This window comes from Antennarius striatus, chromosome 20 (assembly GCF_040054535.1).
Source record: "Antennarius striatus isolate MH-2024 chromosome 20, ASM4005453v1, whole genome shotgun sequence".
Classification (NCBI taxonomy): domain Eukaryota; kingdom Metazoa; phylum Chordata; class Actinopteri; order Lophiiformes; family Antennariidae; genus Antennarius; species Antennarius striatus.
In genome coordinates, this window is record NC_090795.1 from 5052382 (window position 1) to 5074694 (window position 22313).

A 22313-nucleotide genomic window follows, 5' to 3' on the forward strand; every position below is an offset into this window, starting at 1 on the left:
GGTGAAGATCAACGCTCTGGTGGGGGAAGGATGCATAAATTGCGGAGATGCACACAGTATATGCGGTAGTCTGGCGCCATCAAGCGGCAGAAATAGCGAACGACAATGATACGTAATAGTATGACAGTCAAAGCTGACGTACTACGTCATGACGTAGGGAGTTGGCGAAATCCAAATTTGCGCGGGTTTGCTGCTATGGGTGGCTGTCGTCTGCTTGTCGGCTTAGGAAAACGTAAATAAAACCACAAAAGGTGACGAATTTGTTTTAATATGTAAAACTATCGTGACAACAAGTTATTGTACTGCTAATACTATGGGGTAGAACCGTGTTTACTATCGCAAACAACACTTAATGCTAGCAACAAACGGACTGCCGGGTTTGTTTTGGTTTTGTTACATGTAGTTAGCTTGAACTGACCGCTTCACCGCTTGTCACAGGTTTATCGGAAGTCTTCACGTTGGTTCTTATTCCTTGGAGAGAGAAAAATAAAACCCTAAACATGTCCAAACGAGAGGCCTTTTTAGAATCCGCCTGTAAGGAAAATGTTGAGGACTTCCTTCGCTTTATCCAGCTTCACGTAAGTCCCTTCTTGTACAGTTACTGTGAACAGAGAATTGAAACTATTATTCTTCATCAAGCTGTTTTTATGAGTGTAGTTTGAACATTTTAAAAGAAATGGTCACATTTGTCATATTCTGCCTTTAAGTGAATTGCTAAATTTGGACAGTATAATAAATGTCTAATGTAAAAATACGTTGAAATTTCTGAACTAAAATAAAGTTTACAATCACCAATAGAAAGTGCTTCTGTCTATCCTGTCTGCATTGACTTCTGACTTCATTGCTAAGCAGAAGGACAAAACCGATCCTTTCGATGTCGAGGAGGTGGTGCAGGAGATGCCGAGGGACCAGAGGCAGACTCTGTGGAGAAAACTGGCTTCACTTCTTCAGGACGTCCTGCAGGAGTTACCCCCGGAGCGATGGGAGGAAACAGAATCAGCCGTAGACCCTGTGAGTTCACCCCATGTTACTTTCTTTTGCTTGTGTTTTAGAATTTCATTTGAACTGCGTATAGATGTTTGTTTGTTTTTTACTACCATCTGTTTTTCCTTTAGAAACCTGTCATGGCTGTGGTGGATGCTGTGACACAAGTGGCTGCACTGTCTGTAAAGGTCCTCCAAGACGATGACACCTACGATGCCCTTGTGGAAATTGCCCACAAGCTTCATGGTCGGTGTCCCCGTGAATCTGTCTTGTTGCGACAAGTGTTCGGATGATAGTTATTTTCTTTTCACGGAATGAGTTTGTTGTAAATGTTTGTCTTGCAGACGCTCTGGTGTCATTGTCTGTCTCAGAGGCACCTCTGCAGCTCCATATCCACACCGTCTGTGAGGCCTGGTGGAAGAAGGGCCTGACTGAGAAAGAAAAGTTTGGTCGCACCGCTTTCCTCATCTCTCTGCAGAAGAGTTTCATTCTGAAGAAACCGGTGAGCACATGACCTCAATTATAAGTCAGACCGATCAATTTTTGGCCTTTTGCTCTGGCTGTAAGGTTATATTTCCCTCATCCAGGGTGTTGAAATCCAAAGAGTCTGGAGTCTCCGCGATGTGCTCTTGAGTCTCGACTACTCATCAGAAGACAATAAGCAGATTATCGATTTGTTGCTTCAATGCTTTCACCGTCCCACTTACATCAAAAGCGACGATGTGAGTCAAGTGATACTCCATTGCTGTGCTTGTTTGAATCACCTTCACTGGTCTTTTCCTCCCATTGTTGCTTAATTTCTTAGTTATCAACCTAATTATGTGTTTATTGCTACAGGGAAAAAGATTCCTTGTGTTTCTTTTCAGCTGGAATGTCAACTTCATCTGGGTCATTCATGGAACCATCAAAAACCAGCTTGAGTTTTACACTAAGTAAGATGCTCAATTTATTCTCTTAGACAGTAATTGATTTTCTCTTGAAGTTATCTACTACTGCATTGCTTTTTTTCAGGATTTTGACCACTCATATTATGGAGATTTACTTCAGAGCCTGGAAGAAGGCTAGCGGGGAATTCCAGGAGCAGATCGAGAGCTCATGCATTCAGGATTTTATGCAGAATGCCATCTTCCTTCATAGATCATCTCCTGTCCACACCAAAGTCCGACAGGTAGACTGATGACCGTTTGTCATGATTTGTGTACTTTGCCATCTACAATTTTTCTCTAATCTTCATTGCCTTCCGCAGATCATGAGCTATTTCCACTCAAGGAAGGGCTGTCATCTGGTGGACAGGATGCTCCACAATCTCTACAAACCTATTCTCTGGAAATCTTTAAGTGTAAGACAGCATGTTTCTAACTACATTCATGACCTGTTTTAGTATTTCTTTCGAGTCTAACGTTCCTGTTTAATATCTACAGGTTCCAAACTTTGAGGTGCGTGCGAATGCCACTTTGCTTTTCACTGAGGCCTTCCCTCTCCATGACCCTGATCAGAACACCAAGGATATCGATGAGGCCATCCAAAAACAGTTGGACACAGCAATGGTGAGACTCTTTACATTGTAAAATAGCGAGATGTAATGAAAATCAAAATAACAAACCACCCATCTGTCATCCACAGGCCCTCCTTGATGACCCTCATCCCACTGTGCGTTCCAATGCCATCCTGGGTGTCTGTAAGATACTGGCTAAGTGCTGGGATGTCCTCCCTCCGGCGATCATCACAGACTTCCTGAAGAAGCTGGTGGTGGAGCTTGCGGCTGACAGCAGCTCCCCTGACGTCCGGTGCTCAGTTTTCAAAGTAGGAAATTCTGTTTTTATCGGAGAATATGTACAGATGTGGAACCCTTAAGAATTAATTTATGTTATTCCACCCTGTCTCAGATCTAAGATGAGAATGACATAAATCTGACAGTAATTAAAGATACTTGTCCAAAGATTTTGTGATGCGTCAGGCAGGATATGTAATATTGTGTAACTTTTCCCCAGTGTCTCAATATAGTACTAGACAACGCTCTCAGCTATCCGATACTGGAAAAACTCCTGCCGACTGTTAAATACAGCCTTCATGACAACTCAGAGAAAGTGCGTACAGCTTTCCTTGACATGCTTATCAAGGTGAAGGCGATGCGTGCTGCCAAGGTACACTCACTTTTTTTCTCTATACACTGTTGAAACAAATTTAAAGCTCTACAGAGTGCTGCCGGTGTGTTTTTACTGCAGTTTTATTTTGTTACTAGAAGTACAGAAACCTTTCATGTGCGCATTAAACGCACATTAAATGTTTTCTGTAATAATAATTAAGCAGTGGAACAAAACCTGGAATGGCGGCTGTCCTGCGTCTTGATGAGTACAATCCACTGATCAGAGTGGTTTGGATGGGGGTGGACTGCTGTATTGTATTTAAGTATAATTATATAATAATAATACTGTAGCTTCAAGTGTCATGTGTGATAAATTTGGGAGCTGTCTAAATAATAGCAGTGCAACAAAAACCCCAAACCACATAACAGGATGGAGTGGATCTGTATTTGAAAGCCAAGCTGAGTATTAAGAAGCTTCTAAAAGCTGGGAATTAAGAAATGAGAAGACCATGAAGGCAAAAACATTCCAGCAGAATAATTTTATCAGCTCTGGAAAGAAGTTAAGACTATTAATAACAGTACGGAGCAGAGGCGTCAGGCGCTGATGGATGCTGTGCTTCTGAAAAGCATCGAATGATTTAAAAAAAAATTTAATTGTGTTAAGCGAGATGAGTTTAATGCCCTTCATGTTCCAAATAGTGATGATCTGCTTAGGTCTGATGAAGCCGGCGCCAAATAACAGCTGAACATCTCCAGTGTGACCGAGACTCTGTTACTCAGTCTTAAATTCAGACGTAATCCAACTAAATGAAATTTAAATATGTCTGTACACTACGCAAGGTAGTGCCAAGGGTAAGAAAGAGGTATTTGTGTGTGCTGCTCTCCAGTTTTGGGACGTGTGTAACATGGAGCACCTGCTTGCTCGCCTGGCGATCGATTCCCAGTCGGTTTCCAAGCGTATCGTTGATCTGCTCTTCAAGTCCTTCTTCCCCGTCAACGAGTCAGAGAGGGAGTGGTGCTGTCGCTGCATCACCCTTATTCAGATGAACCCCATGGCTGCCAGGAAGTTCTACCAGTATGCCCACAAACACACTGCCCCCACCAATATCAGTGAGTGCTCTTACCCCTGACTGAAGACCGGCCAAACCTGACTTCATGTTGAGTGTTGTATTTATGTGAATCTGTTTGCCCGTCCAGTCAAGCTGATGTTGGCGATTCGCCGCATTCTGAACAGCTGCATCCAGACAGACTGCGACCAGTCCGACGTGATTGAAGGCAACAAGGAGAACAGCGCAGTAAGTAAAAGAATTCCAGAGTTGACAGATCAAGTTTGGTTATTTCTTAAAGTTGTGTAGATTTTTATGTTTTCAATCTTACTTTAGAGTCACAAAGTAAACTGGACGAAAATAGGAACAAGAGGCCACTTTATTTTCTTTATTCATGCGTTTGAAGTCTGGTTTTTGGACACATTTAAGAGACAAAATATGAGCCACCACCCACAGACATACTGCAGTGTAGAACAAATCCATCTCTATCTGTTACCTCACTAATAAACCTGTTTCAATGAGTCAGCAAACACTAGTCAGTATACTTTCCATCAAAGTAGAATTTGTAGCTGTGCTGATTATTTTCTAGATTAATTATTTAATCAGTGAGTCTATAAAATGTGAAAGCAAATAAATAAAGTTTTATCGCAGCAGGCTGAACCTCTGCTGGGGAAAGACACGGCCATCGTGTCACGCCTGCTAGAGGTCGTGGTCATCCTGTGGAGGAGTGTTGAAAAGGCCCTGAGGCAAAACAAAGAGGCCCAAAACTACACGTTTGCCAAGTTTGGAAATGTCCTATCCAAGTATTTCCAGGCTTTTGAGGTATTTAAACCTGCAACTCTTGTCATTTTCAGATATCCTCCCATCAGTAAGTGTCAGTGTAACGCTTTGTTGATTTGCTTTCAGGATGAACAGTGTACCGTCCCCCTCATACAGCTGGCTGCATTCATGCCTCCAGCTGCAGTCCCAACATTCAGGTGCCATCAGTCGACTTTCACCTTTTGCTGGTCTCTGTTTCTGTTGTGTCTGACTCGCCTCCCTCGTGCCTCTTTGCCGCCTCCAGCTGCGGCATCCTGTCCAGGCTGAGACGGATGGAGGAGCGATCGGCGCCGGCGCAGTACAACCAGTTGTTAGACTGCATGTGCAGCTGGGGCCAAACTTCTGACATCTTAGAGCTCATCACTGACTGGCTGGCTGAGGCTCTTCCTAAACAGGGGGTCCGTCAGAACTTCACCACAGAGCTCTGACTTTAGCACAAACGCCTGAAGCATTGACTTTCACTAATTTTTATGAAAAGTAAAAGGCTTGATCCCAACACAACCTTTGTTACTCAGGACAAGGTGAGCGCCGGTCGAAAGGTGCGTATACAGGAGACGGTGGAGGCCAAACCCGATCTGGCACTTGCTTACCTGGAGTATTTGTTCAGCCACCGTTCAGCACGGGAGAAAGTCCTGGATCTCGGCGAGAAGCCGCTGAAGCAGCTTCACACTGTTCTAGGAAGCTGGAGGGTACAATAGGCACCATTGCTTTCGACAGGTGTTTTCCACATTTCCTCAGCAACATGTGAATCAGAATGATGTTTGTCTCAACAGTCGGTGCTGTACACCCATCTCGCCTCCAGCACAGCTGACCCTAAAGGGCCGGCGGTGGAGACGGCTCTCAGGGTCTTTGTGTTCCACGGTCGCCTCGGCGCACATCTGCAGCATAGCGTGAGTGTGTCGTTGTCCACAAATCTGTCTCATCCACTCGTCTAAAATCTCTGGATTCATTCAATCTAAGCTTGTATTTTATTATGTTCTGAGAATGAACCCTGTATTTTCACTCTAGTCCTCAGAGGGTCGAGAGTACCTCCTTTCTCTGGAGCACGTAGTGGCGTGGGTAGCTGAAAGGGTGTTGCCCTTCCTCACCAAAAATCCCGAGGAAGAGGAGGAGGGTTGTCCAGAGAAGTCACGGCCATTGGCTGCACAGATAACAGAGGTGAGCTCCAGGATTACTGATTAAAATAAATGCACTTGTACATATTTTCATGAGAAGATTTTAGACTGGAAGTGTTCAAGAAGAATTAATTAAGTCCAAACAGATATGCATTAAGTCCACACTTCAATTAAGTGAGGCGAAAATAACTTGCTGAATGAGCAGAAAGAAACAGCATTTAATTTGTTCAAATAGCGAAAATATAAATGGTGTCCATTAAGGGAGACGGGACGCTCATTTCCTCTGCAGCCAAATGTGTTTTTATGCCCACAGACCAGGTCCTTTTCCATAATGAGGAATAGTTTATAGCAGCTACAGGGATGATTGTGTTTGATTTTTTTGATGACATTTATCCAGTCACCTTAAATGAAAACTTCAGAGCTTACTCTGTACACAACTTTCACCCAGATAAGGTGAAAGTTGTACATAAAATATTTTATGTACAGATTTGTACATAAAATACTTCCATGTCCAGAACATGAGGGCTAGCTGAGCCGTTTCTGCTTCTTGCTTCCAGGACTTCATCCCTCTCTCAGCACAGGCCTCTTCCTGCTCATGCTGTGGCACTGAAACGGATTTATTTTCTTTATTTGCACCATTAATATTCAGTCTGTCGCCTCATGGCTGCTGCTGTCAGATAATCAGATGTCCTTCATTTCCGTGTGGTGGCAGGAACAAACAACATTCTGTAACCATCCCCTGACACTTGGCGTCTTTTCTTTATGTGCCGTTGATTTTAATAAGCACTCCAGGGTTTTTTTTCTGTGTGACATTTGTCTTCGTCGTGATGATGATTAATTTTTCCAGAGTTTCCTGACTGTGTGCCGAGATGTTCTGCTCGTGGGTTTGGGCGACAAGGAGTTCAAGGGTCAAATCCTCCACCTGTGTTCGCTTACCCTCTTGTCTGGTGAGTGTTGAATGACGCACATTCAGTTGGAAATCTAAAAAAAATAGAACAGTTTATTCTTTCCTATTGAGTGATATTTTTTCACATTTCTCATTTTTTATTAACATCTTTGTCTCTTGTGTTTGCAGAGGCGGGCTACCTGTGTATTCCTGCAGTGCTGCCAATTTTGAAGGAGGTGGCAGATGGATATGTTCCCGAGGATGATAATCAGGAAGATCCAAACGATGTCATTCTGGGCGTGGTTGCCAACATCTTCCAGAAGATAATAGAGCTCCTGGCTCGCCGTCTTCGGAAAGAACCAGAGGAGGGAAAACAGGTAGATGTTTAATCCCTAGAGATAGAATATTTCTTCTGTCTAGTTTTATTTTTGCGGGCCCCAGCCATCAGTATTCCAGCCACATAAAGCTCCATGGTATGACGTTTGATCTCCATCTCTGTTTCGTCTCTTAGCTGAGCCGGGCAGCCATTCCCAGCCTGACAGATTTCCTCCAAGTGGCTCAGATGTGGGACACGACTCCTCTCTGTGGGATCTTCTCTACTCTGTTTGCCGTTATCATTGTGGAGAAAAGACATTTGCTTCAGAAGGTAAGAGCTGCAGAATAGACAAGATGGTGATTGTCTGATTAATGCTCTACATGTCTGAGTCGTAAAGAATATGACCCGGTCAGAAGATGAGATAACGAACCCTGCTGCCTTCTCATTTTTAAAGATCACCCATCCTGAGGAGGTAATCGCCCCCGAGTCAGTGGAGGACATGCCTCCTCTGTCCAGTGTCCTGCTCTCTGTCATCCTTAAATCACCTTCTGTCACCAGGTAAATATCACATCACAGCCACCAGAACCGACTGAGCATGCAGGCGGCCTATCGTCTGCAGGTGAACGCTCGACCTCAGAGTTCAAAAATTCGACATGTTCCTCTAACCTTCAGGGCGTTTCTGAAAGAGGTTGGCTCGTCGTTGGACTCCGAGGCCATCAGCAGTTTGAATGAACTGGCCGCCATCCTGCACGTCCTGTTGGTTGTCAAACACGGTGAGTTCATGCGACGACACTCAGATGCTCTTCGTTTTGGTAAAGATCAATGAGTGATTTGTGTCTCGCTGCATCTAAAGCCGGGCAGGCTAAAGCTGGATTGAAGAGGGCCGCCACAGCCATCCAGCAGCAGCTTCACAAACATGCAGTCCCCTCTTCAGACGGCGGAGACCTACAGAGGTGAGTGAAAGAACCAATATATTTACTTTGGATGATCTGTGAATGAATTAGATTTGTTCTTTAATGACTGATTTTTTTTCTACCCCTTTTCTACCACAGGGTTATTTATGAATCTTCTGTGAAGACCTTGAATCAAATTATAGATTTATAACTTTACCTATTTGAAAAAAAAGACAATAAATATTTACGACTCTTTCAAAATGTATTTTTCAATTGTAATCTGAAACTGTAGAAAAATCTGATATCAAACCTTTTTTTTTACAGCATCAGAGAGAATGACATCACAGTTCACATCACAGTTTATGAAAAAACAAAAATGAAGTGTCGTCCTATCAGCATCGCTCATGAGAAGCAGATAATTATCTAATATCATTTGGAAGAAAATCCATTTGTTGGATCCCTGTTTACTTCTTGATGGAACACATTAGTGAAGTCTCTCAGGCTTTGTACATTGATCGTGTTAAGAAATATTGATCGAGCGTTTCAGAGTGCCAAAGTATTGTTTCTTAGATTGAATAGGATTCTTCTGTAAAGTGTTCTCCCCACAGCTCTGTGGTTCTCCGCTACTTTGTTAAGCTTCATATGAAATGCTTACATTCTCAAGCTCTGCTGTCTTCTTATGTATTTTTCTTTTTGTATTTGTCTGCCTGTTTTCTGTCGTGTGTCATCCCATAAGAATAAAACAAACTGCATCAATCAACCTAAACTTCATTCTTATTTCTCTCTCACACGTTTTTCTTGCCTGCGCAGCGGTTTGCCAGGTAATAACCTTCTACAAACAAGCAATAAATCATCCTCTCGGCCTTCTTAAAGGGGAACCACACCTGTTCTGAATAGTTGCACACTGTTCCTTCAGGCTGTTTGTAACTGTCAAAGGTCCGCGCTCCAGTCAGTGTCGACTGATGGGGTCCAGTTTGGGCTTCATCTCTGACCTCTCCGGGCCTTCCTCCAAATATTCAAGATTCAAGAACTTTATTGCCATCTCAACAACAAGTTGCTAATAAGAATTTGTATTGGTTCATGATTCAACATAAACACGCAGCATACATTCAGGAAAACAACAAAATATATGTTCTTACAGGTGTTATTGTCTCTCCTGTCTTGCCTTTTTCTTTTAATGCAGAGTTGGGTTTGGATTCATGTCATAAAGTTATGGAGTATTTCTGTTTTCATACTGTAGAGTTGGAGAATCACCATAAAGCCAGCCTTTTACATATAGGTGTGAAAAAAATTTTTTAAATGAAGGAACGGTTTCCTCAAACTAGGCCAAAAAATACTGGATGAAACGTGAAATTCTCATCCAGTATTTTTAAGAGGGACTTTTTTTTAAAATACACATTTTATTTCTGTGTTTATTGGCTTGGCTAAAACTACTATTAACATGAAAATCAATCACAAAAAGTTTAAAATAAATTAACTGCGTGAAATCTTTGATCATCTGTATTTTTCCTGGACCGTATTTATATATTTAGCTGTAATGTATTGTTCATCATCATTCCTCCCTCCGCTGTTCATCCATGTTCCATCCATGTTCCAAGGCGCTGTTGCGCGCGGCGCGCGTCATCGCTCCTCACCATGTGTGTTTGACGTCAGAAACTTAGGAGGGGCTCCTCCGTGAAGCTGGTTGCTGTTTGTGGTGCTGATACAACGCCTGTATTGTGTTTCCATTCAGCGATCTTTTGGCGTCCGCGTTTCTCCCGTGCTTTCTACCCCCCCCCCAAAAAAATCATGTCTATTTAGTCTCATCCGAGCGGCTCGCAACCTGAGTTTGCGTTAAACATGCAGTTTTAGCGGAGGTGTGCGATGGATTGACGTCTAGGCAGGAGCGGTATGGATTCACTGTGGTGTCCCATCCTCTTCTCTGCATTGGCTGTAAGCCTCTGCTCCTCACCTGCCCTCGCTGACAGAAAATTTGGTAAGCATTTGAATTGTCTTATTTATTTTTAGTATTATTATTTTATCTGACACCTCCTTGTTTCATCTCCTCGTGGTGTAAAATCTTTCTTGCTGCCTCCGTTTGTCTGTTGTGCGTGTTCTCTTTTTAAAACTTATTTTTTTTATTATTAGCTTATTACATTTCTGGTAAATGCGTAATGCTTTGCAATTTCCAAAACTTGTTTTTGCTTTGGTGCAGCTGTTTGGTAAAGATCCGCAGATCTGACAAGAAGTTACATAATCTGTAAAGGCCTATAAACATCAGCTGTGAGACTCATACTTGTATCATGTCAAGAAATGCACAACTACATTTAACACTTAAAAACAAACAAAACTTTTGAGTCTTCATTTTATACAAATGCTGCTAAAATAAAAGGATTCCCATGGATTTTAGTGATCCCTATTCTCTATAAAATAGCTGAAGCATGCCCGTGAGCAGCATGCAATTTTAAATCCAGTTAAATATTTATTATTATCCCATGTCTCCCTGGGGAGGGGAAGGCATTGTTAATTTTCAGAGCTGCTGGATTTTCTCTTCCGGCCCTGCTTCAGATGACAGACTGTAATTTTTAAAAAAATGTAATGCATGCATCCAAAGTGCAGCAAACCAGAGAGGTCAAAAAGATCACCGATGTCAGACTCATCCTGTTGCCTCAGGTGTGTCTCCTTACCTCCCACTTCTACTCACACCTCACATCCCATTACTGGTCCAGGACCAGCTGTCAGGATACATGAGGGGAGAAGCAAGTGTAGGTCCGAGGCTCTGCTCCGTGATGATTCACCCAGGCGTCAAGCTTGCATCATATTCTTTATATTTAGAACCAGAGGGTGTCCGTCTGTCCCGCCGCAAGACTCACCATCCCAGCGAGTCGGCTAATTTGTGCTTAGAATACTTGCGAGTGACTCAGTGCTTATTCCCCTGAGAGCCTTCCCCTGAATCCTCAGTAGGCTTTCTCTGTCTGTGAGGAAGAGGTCTCCGCTGTCTGAGTGTGGCGGCGAGTTGGAGGTGGTTATTGTTTTTAATGAGTCCCACTGCACATTACTCCATGTCACTGGAAAGCTTTAGATCATGACTTTTGCGTGTGCGTGTCATTGTTTTGATAGTGCGGTAGGTTTAATCCCACATTTATAAGTAAGTTGGGAAGGATAGATCTTTGAATAATAAATCCATTGACTGCCAAGGAGAAGCCTGCCAATGGAAAAATGTGCAGAAATTGATTTTTCACTCTACTGCCTTCCAATCAGTGTTGCTGTCAGGCTTGTTAAGATTCTCTATCATCTCGTTTTTGTGTTCACAGCTTTGGAGATGTTATGAATCTTAATAAAAAAGCACTGAAAATCCAGCAGTTCTTTTCAAGGTCGTGTCTTGTTAGTTCAATAAATGGACATTTACTATGTTTGTTGTACGTGCTGCACAAAGAATGGACTTAAATACAGAAATATACATCTAATGAAACAGAACTTCTTACTAGAGCTTGTTATTTAATGTGCAGGTTGTCATCATTCACGACTCTTGAGGAAACACACAGAATCAGACTGATTCTAATATTTTCTCAACGATGAGATTGCATGACCAAAAATAATTTTATACTGTAGACCAAATCTTTGTTAACATTCTCTACAGGCTGTAAGGAAATTCCGTGTCTCCTCCCCTGAATCTGCTTTAATGGAAACATCTCTTACGTAGTGTTGCGGTTATAGCATGTGTGACAGGGTCAGTTATCTCCAACGTGGCCATGTTGTCCCTTGAAGCTGCACCGAATGGTTCTTTCATTACGGGCGGCTATCAGCAACCGTCGCCTAACATACTCAAAGTTGGATTTGATTCATCGGCTGCTGAGCTCTATCTATTTTGCCCCAGTCCTCTGTCATCCAATAGATACAAGGACCAAGAGGCGATACCAGATATTTTATAGCGGCTATAAATCACCTGAGAAGATTGAAATGTGGTGTGATATGAGGACGGATCATTTACAACAGCGTGGATTATAAACACGGTGCTGTGGAATATATAGCACACCTCCACCCGAGTGAGGGGAGACGTTTTATGTCACAGGAAGTGGTTTGTTTTCATCCAATATCATATGAGGGTTGTGTCATCTTATTATTTCCTGAGTTGCTAGGGCACTCCCGGTCGATCTCGGGGGGGCAGTTACCTCGACGCGGTTTGTCCTGCATACAGATTTTCTATAGTTTATATGAGGTGAGCCTATTTGTATGAAAGGAGGGGGTCGTAACAAATAACCATAGACCTACAATACATCCAGTTCTTATACATGAATGAGTCTGACTTCCAGATGTTTGATATCTGCTGTAATGAATTACCCATTTTTATTTTTTAAATGTTGTTTACAATTAATGCTAATAGGACCTAAAAGCCATTTTGGTTAAATAAAAAATTTGACGGATTAAAATGTCAAGAGATTTTGAAGTTTCATACAATTTGGCTTAAGTGTGACACCAAACGCCACATCAAATTTAATTCTGATCATTTCTACATTTTTGGAGATTTAACTACATGTAAAAACTAAAAATGTCAACCTGATGATGGCGCTGTAGGGAATGACACAGGATCGTCGAAATTCACAGGCTTTATCCTCTGGGGATCACGAACATGAATTCTGAAATTGTTGAGATTTTCCACCCTGCACAAAAACTTATCATCATCATCATCGTCATCGTCATCGTCATCGTCATCGTCATCGTCGTCGTCAACCCTGGCCACGAAACCTTGGATAAAGAGTCCAAACACACTCTCCACTCATTCAGACCGCAAATGAAAATGCTTTCAGCACCAACACAACTAACACATTTCCCACAATGCCTCATGCATCATATTAGTTGTGAATAGCGTAGAAATTTACAAATAATGAAACCTTTTAAAACTTTGTCTGAATGGCTTTTGAAGGTAAAACAGGATTAATTTAAAAGGACAAAACCTGACAGGACTGCCAGAACTGCTGTAACCTTGCGGCAGTGCCTTTCAATGCTGTTGGTGAAGGTCCCGGTGTTTTTCTTATCTCTTAGGATGTATGAGTCATCTTGACCCACCGGTGAAGGGTGAGGATGAAACAACTAGCATCGACCATCGGTTCAGACTTCACCCATATGTTGGAGCTTTTTGTAGAATTTGAGTTTCAATATAGAGACGCAGCAGTTCTTTGTGTTCGAGCTCCCTCTGCGTGACAGTGAAATGAGCATTTGGTTTCATTTGCAAAGCCTGTTCCTCTAAATTAATAATCCCAGCAGCTGTAGATGAGTGTCACTTGTCCAACATTTAGATCTCTTCTGCTGTTTAACCAACATACAGAGCAGCTGCTGCAGCCAGATTTTACGGATTCGGTTTGACATTACGTTAAAACTGATAAGCACTTCATGAAGCGTTGCTGTTTTTCAAGCAAATGGCGAATGTATGATTTTATTTTATTTTTTTATTTTTTTTACAAGTAGGGACGCTGAGTTTGAGAAGGAAATGGCACAAAGCAGGCTATATATTCCTGGATTGGGATGCTGCCGCGGCTGGTGCGATAACAGATGAAGTGTCATGTTTCTTTTTGACTCAACAGATGCTCGGAGGAGTATGTTGGCTTTGAGTGGTTATTGAGACTGGGGGAGTGGGAGCCAAGCTGGCTGTGCTTCTGTGTCTTACCCGACAAATGTCATCGACTCTTGAGAGGAAGGAAGTCAGAACATGTCAAACAGAGGCAATCCATCTTATTCTCTCCCCTCCTGCTGCGGTTCAAGGTGAACCTAGGAGATGTTCTGGGTCAAGGAGAAAGAGTTCCTCCAAAAATTGAAGAAAGGTGTGGAGTTTTTCTCCCCGCTGAGGAACGCCTTTTCTTTTACACCCTATTCTAAAATTGAATTACTGCTCAGTGGTGGTTTCTCACTCCTAGGAAGCTTGTCGGGTGCAAGAACACGATGCATTTATACAACTACTTTGGTAACAACCGTTCTCCCACATGCACATCTTGCATGTAAAGGTGCAAAGTGTGTGCTCCTTGTGCTTTCTCACCTCGTCATACGCCTGAGCTCGACAGTGTCAGACCGTCCTCGGGTAATAAAAGCGATGTTGGACAGCTCTCTTATGTGTTCTCGCAACTGTCTGCTTCAAATTAAACTGCGTTGGTAAAGGGGTCATTGTGAAGGTCACCTCCGTGTTGCGGAGGCACGATTTATAATGAGGACAATAACACGTAATGAAGGTTCTGAAGGCTGCGAGTTGAGCACAAGAATTAATCTACACTGTCTCAGCTGTGATTAAAGCAGTAATGTGTCTGCTTCATCTCGGGCGATGCTGATTAATACTCCAGACCATTTCCCCGTGCAGCGGGGAAATAAAACGACTGTCGGTGGGGAGGCGAGGCAAGCAGGAGAGAGTCTGAAAATCTAATGGGGGAGGTATTTTCCCTTTTCGTGACTAATTGATAAGACTGCTGTTGTCTGTGAAGCACATTAGTGGCTTTTTTCCACGTAAATCTGGCTCAGATCCACCACAATTTACTTTGTTTGCAGGACCCAGCTTTAATGAAACCATCTGTTTGTAGAATTATTCAGAAATGACCAGTTTGATTGGCTCGAAATACTGCTGGACCACACCCAACATAAAAGCTGCACTCGCGTGCTGGAGGAAATGTTTTTCCATTGTTTGAGTTGTTTGTTTGTTAGTTACGTAAAAACTACTGGACAGATTTCCACAAAACAAGGGTGGGGTACTGATCACAAAATAACCTGTAAAATTGTTGTCGAAGATCGAGCAAAATGGGTCAAACTTTCCTACCATGTAAAAATATATTTTCACCAAGCACCGGTACTCTACCTGGCTGTTCAGTGTTGCCCAACTGACTCTAAAGCTTAACTAATGTGAGCCACAGGTGCTTTATGCACAAGTATGAAGCATTTCGAGCATTTCATTTGTAGCTCTGAAATCAACCTTCATCTGCATGTCCAGTTTTCATCAGCAGAGAAGAATGGTGGCCTGATCGCTGCTGCACTGTGATGAATACTCCTCAGATGAGGTTCTATTGGCACATGAGAGCTAAATGTTTTACCTCATCTGGAGGACTGCAGATTTCCCCCAGGACCAGGTTGAGTCTGTTCGCCACGAGCCCCTCAGCACGTGCAAACTTGCTTGGTTGTGCGCTCCAACAACCAATCACGCCTCAGAAGAGGAGAGAAAATCAAATGTCTGAATCATTTATTGAGGGTCAGAGAAAAGGTCAAGCTGGCCTATTTCTGGGCCTTGCGTTGCCACAGCGACAGTGCCATCTTTAATTCATGGCGGTTGTCTGGGTTGTTGCCTGGGGCTGGCAGCTGAGTGACTGAGACTGACCTGCCTGCCCGACCGCCTGCCTGGGAATTCTGAGATGAATTCTCGGAAAAGTCAGTGAGAAATGTGTTTGGTTACGCTCCTGCGGATGTCAGGTGGTTTCCCATCAGCTTCCCTCCTCAATCACAGTGGCCTCAAAGACCCCACACTGTCTCCTCTTTGCTCCTGCTAATTACTTATGTTGTTAAGCAACAGTACATTTATTTTCCGAATCGGTGAGTCCCGACTCACCCGTCTGTTGAGTAGCTGCAGGTTCGTAGATTTTCTCATTGTACTTTAAGCAAGAAAGTTAATGACTACATTATAAAATGCAAAACTTTTCTGGGCAAAATAAAAAAAAGATTTGGAAATTACATGTAAAATACGTGCTCAAAATTCAAACTTATGGTCTAAAAGTAGAATATATTTCACTCTGGAGACATGAAGTGTCTCCGATCATTATGTAAAACACATGTATAACAAATGCTTGTCCTATTAATATGAAAAGTGAAGAATGTATGAAAATATTGCGGGTAGTGATAAACCCATCACAGATACACTCCTGACGTGTGACGTGCAGCTTTTGACAAGAACAGATCTTTTGCAGCAGAGAAAAAGCTCGGAGCCATCTTTAATTTTAGCATGAGAGAGCCTTAATGACACAAGCTGTTTAATTCTGGGAACACGATGTCAAACTGATGTTAATTTGCTTGCAGGTGATGTTCCTCTCTGCCTGCTCCTGATCCAGCCACTTGCACTTTTATTGCCGTTGTCACCAGCTGCACTTTTTCTAAAATGGCTTTTTTGGCTGGAGGTTGAGGTGTGCATGTGACTAAAAATGAGTCAAGTGTCCTTGGTCACATAATTATAATTAAAGAAATATCGATGGCCCTGGAGAGTGAGTGAAATATGGCCTTTACCGGAGCAGGGAGGCTTTGGGAGTGGCTGAAATCTCTGCCAAACTCCCAACGTCCTCCTTGGCCCCTCAGACATCACAGATGGCATCCTGGCACCGGCCAACCACCTGTGAGGGAGACGCGAACCATCAAGTCTCTGAGTCCTCGGGTTTAGCCACAGTGGGACATTTAATGTTCCAGGCAAGGTCAGACGGTCTCAAGCAGCTCCTGCTGACCAGAATCTGCAATGGATACGTAATGGATTAATAATATGCATGTGAAGATTATCTACAATATTGATGAGGTCTTTATTATTGTAATTACTTTTCCTTCAGTGGCCTTTTATGAGTTTTTCCCTAATAAATGCAGACTCACATTCACCTGGGTTTTTTTTTTCTGTTTAGTACTGAACATGCTGAGAACTGAAGGTGAATTATTTTGGTGTGTTGGAAGTGTGCTGATCTTTACTTACTTATACAGAAGCTACACTTGCTGCCTTTAATAGCAGTTAGCTGTAATAAGGTAGGCAGGGGGGTGTCATGGTAAAGAGTCTCTGCTGCACAGCTGTGAGGAGAGAATTTAGGGAGCGTTGGACCATATTTAATGGATCTAGGTTCTCATTTTTGATGTATTTCTGAAACTCTTGCAAGTTTTCCATGGCATGTCGTTTTAACACCCTTCAACAAAACTCCACGAGATTTATAGAGCTGCAGTTCTACCCACAATCTTTTATTCCACAGTGTTGTGAGAATAAAGGCGACTCAGTCTTAGAATATCACGTTTAAAACCGTGAAGTGATTTACTGCAGCCGTTGACATTCTGGATTTTCCCTGCATTCTCTGGTTTGTGAATTAGGTCACACGGTGCCTATTTTGGAAGATGAAGCTGCTGCATATTTATAGCACCTGTAGGTAGCTCACATTGAGTTCTGCTGCTAATGACGAATATCATTATTGGTTTATCTGTTACTTCAATGATTCATTGAATATGGAGAGAATAAAATGTTCAATGATGTTTAGTTTGCCGTTATATAAAACCAACAAAAGCAGCAGTTCCTCACAAGTGAAGGAGAATATTTTGTATTTTCTTACTATGATCCAAAAAAGTAAACTCCATCTGCTTCATCAATCAATTCTGAATAAATAATCTGCATTCACTAACATAAATTCATAAAATTTTACAAGAATTTCAGTCTATTTTTGAGACAAATCCTCAAAATTTTACTAGTTTTTACATTTTCAGTTAAAGCAAGAAACAGAATGTTAGATTTAGCTCTATAACTATTATCGCACTGCAGCTCTACTCAGGTCAAATAAAACGAATGAATGCACAAGTGTGATTTTTCTTTGATGACTTTAATGAGCTGTGACTGAACTGTGGTTAGGGCGAAACAAGGGCAGCACATCTTTGGAAAGCTCATTTTGTTTTTGAAATGATCTTGCGCACCTGATTTACAACGGACAGCGTGTCCGGTCTTTATGAGGAGGCTTTGTTAGATTATAACCATGCACATCTTTTTTTTATGCTGATGCCTTGGTGACAGCTGTGGCTGGAGGGATTATGGACGAGTCAAGAAATCCTAAACTAAACACTTATTTCATTCATTTGAGCAACAGACTGTTAAAAACCTCAACATTCACAGTATTGAGTGAGTGTGGATTGACAGGATTGTAAAGTCTTGACTGTGTTGCTAGGGGGGGGGGGGTGATTCTAGTCTTCCTCAGCCACACGGTTCCCAGCATCCCTTTTTTCTCTGCCTGAGGTAATCAACAGCATCCACTGTGATTGCATTTTAATTAAACACCGCCATTTTAATCATCTCTGGCGTAGTAGTTGGAGAAAGTGGATGTGGCATTATCAATTCTATGTGCCTGCCTATCATACACTCACATGCACGCCCCCAGACACGAGCGTACACACCCAGTCTACGACTAACTATGCTTGGCTGGATCCTTCATTAAATGGAAGGTCACAATTAATATTGAGAGCTGACAAGACTTCCCAGAGAAACCGATGAATTAAGCGGGGAAGTGATGAGGGGGTAAAGTTGAATGGACTGACACTAATTACAGAGCAGCCAAATGCTTGATCAAGGGGATTGTTTGACTCTTTCAGCTTCAAGTGGCTGCTCTGTGTAAATTTTGATCTCATATGTTTTTGTTGTCATCAAAGAAAACACATCTTCTTTGCAAATTGAGAATATATGGAAGACTGAAGGGGCCCCCCGAGTCTGTTTTCTGTCTCAATCATAGTGCAAAACCTAAATATCTGATTGTAACTCAGCATTGAACTCCTGTGAGGTTCGTACTACGTCAGAGTTACTGGTTTCCCACCCTAAAGAAGACTTTCTGTGACATTTAAGTTGGATAAACGCGGGAACCCTCCCACATGATCTGAAGGAATTAGGTGATAATTCTTCATGGGATGAGCAGAGCTTTCTATATTATATTTTGAAATTCTAAATGACAGTCAGGTATAACTTGAGAAGTAGGCTGGTTTGTCTTCAGTCCAGAACATTCTGTCATTTTGTTTTGCTCCAGAGAACTTTGCAGCATCACAGCTCCGTTACGATGCCTCACGCTGCATCATTAAATAGCAATTTTACTGACACGTGAAGCCATTATCTTAAACATGTAGTTTCATGAAATATGCCCTTATCTTTCAAACACGATGGCAGTATATTACGTTTATATAATCAAATCCTCATGAGGGACTGGACTTCAGTGATTAAGAGAGAATGTAATAATGATCCGCAGAGAGGAAACTTGAACAAACTTGAAACAAGCGATGCCTGAAACCCCCGACCCGCTTCTCATCCACACCTGTCTTGATTATCTGTCTTCTCTGGACTGATTGATTAACAGACTTCTTCTCACTAATTCTCATTATTAAAGAAGCCTGACAGAGGCCTCTCCTCCCACTCAGCCTGTTCTTTATTCATGGTCATGTGCAGCTCATTGCTCTCCATCGAGGCCGCCTGGCCAAGAGGGTGCATCCAATTACGTCAGTCCTACTGATGAGCCGAGGGAGGTGAAATAATAAAGATAAAAGACTTGAAGGAAAAAGGCTGAAGCTCATGCTAGAGGACTGCAAATGCGTTTTTCTGTATTATGAGTCTTTTCAGGAACAAGAACAAGCGTCATGGATAGCGCCTCATTTCTTGGCTGGAGGTCTGGGTATTGTCTGGGTTTTTGCTTTGACCCTGAAAGTGCCATTTCATTCAGCCCACAAGACAGAAAGTAACACTTCAGAACCACTTTTTCTACCTCACAGACAATGTTTTTTTTGTTTTTTGTTTTTTTTTTTCTCAAATTTGTCTTTGCCTGGAAACTTGCAAATGTGGAGCAAGCAGAACAATCGGTCCTCTTCTCGCCGCCACTCCCACGTGTGAAATATGAACACAGGGAGCAGCTACCCATAATGCTCCTGCCATCTGTTCATTTACTAGCCTAGTACATCCAGCCCTGGTCTAAGCATTTAAGTTCATTAATATTCATATATGGAAACATTGCCCATGGAGTTGGGGTATTAGTGTCAGAAACAGGATAATAGAAGTCGCACTAATTGATGATTGATGGCTGTGCCAGCAGTGTACACAGCCAGAACTGATGTAGCACTGAGATCTCCTGTATAGAGCAGTGACATATTAAAAGATTGTGACAGTGGGCTAATTTTATATCACAAATGAGTAGACTTTCTGTACATCCACTTACTTATTATACTAAATATGTATACTGATGACCTTCATTTACGTTCATTGTCACAGTTGTGTTTTCATGCTGCTGATTAAACCAACAGGGTTTCTCCCATCTTTTAAGATGACAGTGATAAATACGATCAGATTAGACAGCTGCGGATTTTATTTATAGGTTAAAGGAACAGCTTGACATTTTGGCAGTAACACAAATGGAATTCCGAATCGATACGGGGAACCGTAGCGAGACACCAAATCGGACCTCCCAAGATGTTTAATTATTGACATATTCAAGATGTTTTTTCTTGTTCAACCAGCAGCACAAAATCTTAATGTATTCACCTTCAGTTCACCATCGTTTTGCTTGATCCATGACTCAAATGATTAATTGACTGTCAAAACTGTCATAGAGCCATTGTTCGTATTGACTAATCCTTCATTTACTAATCATATAAATTCTCCTCCTGTCCGTCCTCCAGGTTGCCTGTTTGATGACGAGCTCTGCACATCGTATGAGTTCTGTGTCAACGGTAGGTCAAGACTCACAACGTAATACACGCTCATACGTCATCTCTACACAACCATCGTTGACCCAACTCAGTTCCCGAGCCTTCATTTTAATTGTTCAGGGATTAATAGATAGAATGACGGAGAGATGGATCACAGCGTAAAAGACACAGGAGTCAAGTGTAATAGAAACATTAAAATGTCTAAGTGTCGGCATGCTCTCAAGAGTTCATCTATGTAGCGACACTATCATCTGCAGCAGGATGACGTTTTCTAAAGTATATGCCAATCATCTCGCCGCGTCCACAGCCTCATCTATGAACCTATCTTGTCTTGTGGCCACTAATGCAACCATGACAACGCACCGCCTGATGACTGGAGGGGAAATGTCGGGACTTTTCACCGCGTGGCATTCAGCGGAATCACAGAGCGGGCTTTTAAATCTGAAGCAAGATTGATAGCATGTCGATATCGAGGATCATCTTCATGACTGAGCCATCGTAAAAGGTTAATGTATTCTCCCACGGTTGATGGTGTCAATGCGTGGAGAAGTGGTTCAGAATAACATAGTGTGTTTACATGCATGCTGGGGATCTACATTTATCCCAGTGGGTGTTTGTTTTTGGACTCAAAAGCCTAGTGATTAAATGGTTGCATTTAATTTAACTTATATAATTCACCATAGAACAAATTTCGCAAAGCCAGCGAATTGAACTGGCAGACAATAGAATTACATGCAAAACATGGTGTGACCTATAGGAGTGAGCATAGAGATACAAGCAGGACAAGCAATGAAAAGCAGGTCAAATACCAGCTTGAATATTAATGTCAGTAAGAGGATGAATGACCTGAGATAACACTTTGTTTCTGTCTGTGTCCATGTACAGATTTTGTACCAAATACATCTTAGTTTTCAATTTGTTTTCTTTACTACCCTCCAGACTTTTATCGTTTTCCAATTTGTCAGAGCTGCAGCCGACAGTTATTTTCATTATCTGTTAAAGATGCAGCGTATAGGACATGGCCACAATTTTAGCTTTAAGGCTAAATGATTACTATCTACAGCTGCTGCAGTAGGAACCTAACAGCTGAGTGATTGACTTGAGTATATTTCTTTTATCTGTTGATTGTTTCATTTTCCTAATAATTAATCATTTTGTTGATAAAATATCAGAAATAATGGAAATATAACATCTAGTCAGGTTAAAACAAAGAAAGTAATTTCAAAAATCAATTTAGAATGTAAAGATCTCTTCCAGGAAGGTTACATATAAAACATCACCTGAATGATAATACCATTCTTAAAACTTAAAATTCTTAAAACTACAAGTCAAATTATAAACTGGCGCTCTGCCTGCCGCTATAAAATTGGTCTCTAGTTTGCACAGGGGAAACTTTCCAATTTCATTAAATGATTGTGAAACCAGGGCACAAAGAGAAAACATCTTTGGGTGAAAACAAAAAGGACACCGAAATCGTTATTGTGGATGATATCGTTAAAATTGATGTGAACAAGCAGATGAAAATAAATCACGAAATGAGACGATAGTCTCATGTCTGTATAATAATTACAACAATAAGCAGCCTGTTACCTTAACTTTGACTGGAAACAGAGAAAAAAAAATTATATAGTGTGTGTGCATGTGTGTGTGTGTGTGTGTGTGTGTGTGTGTGTGTGTGTGTGTGTGTGTGTGTGTGTGTGTGTGTGTGTGTGTGTGTGTGTGTGTGTGTGTGTGTGTGTGTGTGTGTGTGTGTGTGTGCATGTGTG

The 22313-nt window shown here is 41.9% G+C and overlaps 2 protein-coding genes across 2 annotated transcripts in view; both read left to right on the forward strand.

Annotated features, from left to right (window-relative positions):
* The first annotated feature begins 185 nt into the window (after positions 1-185).
* On the forward strand, positions 186-8890 carry ncapg2 (non-SMC condensin II complex, subunit G2). The gene is made up of 27 exons (XM_068304329.1): positions 186-251; positions 439-578; positions 853-1011; positions 1116-1230; positions 1329-1486; positions 1572-1706; positions 1822-1916; positions 1996-2152; positions 2231-2323; positions 2406-2531; positions 2608-2787; positions 2976-3128; positions 3958-4180; positions 4268-4365; positions 4768-4938; positions 5023-5093; positions 5180-5333; positions 5451-5624; positions 5709-5825; positions 5944-6093; positions 6898-6997; positions 7126-7313; positions 7448-7582; positions 7707-7810; positions 7925-8025; positions 8106-8205; positions 8305-8890. The coding sequence occupies exons 2-27, from the start codon at positions 501-503 to the stop codon at positions 8354-8356; spliced, it is 3387 nt and encodes a 1128-aa protein (XP_068160430.1). The 5' UTR covers positions 186-251; positions 439-500; the 3' UTR covers positions 8357-8890.
* Positions 8891-9957: 1067 nt separating this feature from the next.
* The window catches only part of ptprn2 (protein tyrosine phosphatase receptor type N2), a 108706-nt gene continuing 96350 nt past the window's right edge, over positions 9958-22313 (forward strand). Inside the window, exons 1-2 of the mRNA XM_068304330.1 lie at positions 9958-10120; positions 20518-20568. Of these exons, the coding sequence (XP_068160431.1) occupies positions 10036-10120; positions 20518-20568 (136 nt within the window). The 5' untranslated portion in view covers positions 9958-10035. The remainder of the gene's footprint in view (positions 10121-20517; positions 20569-22313) is intronic.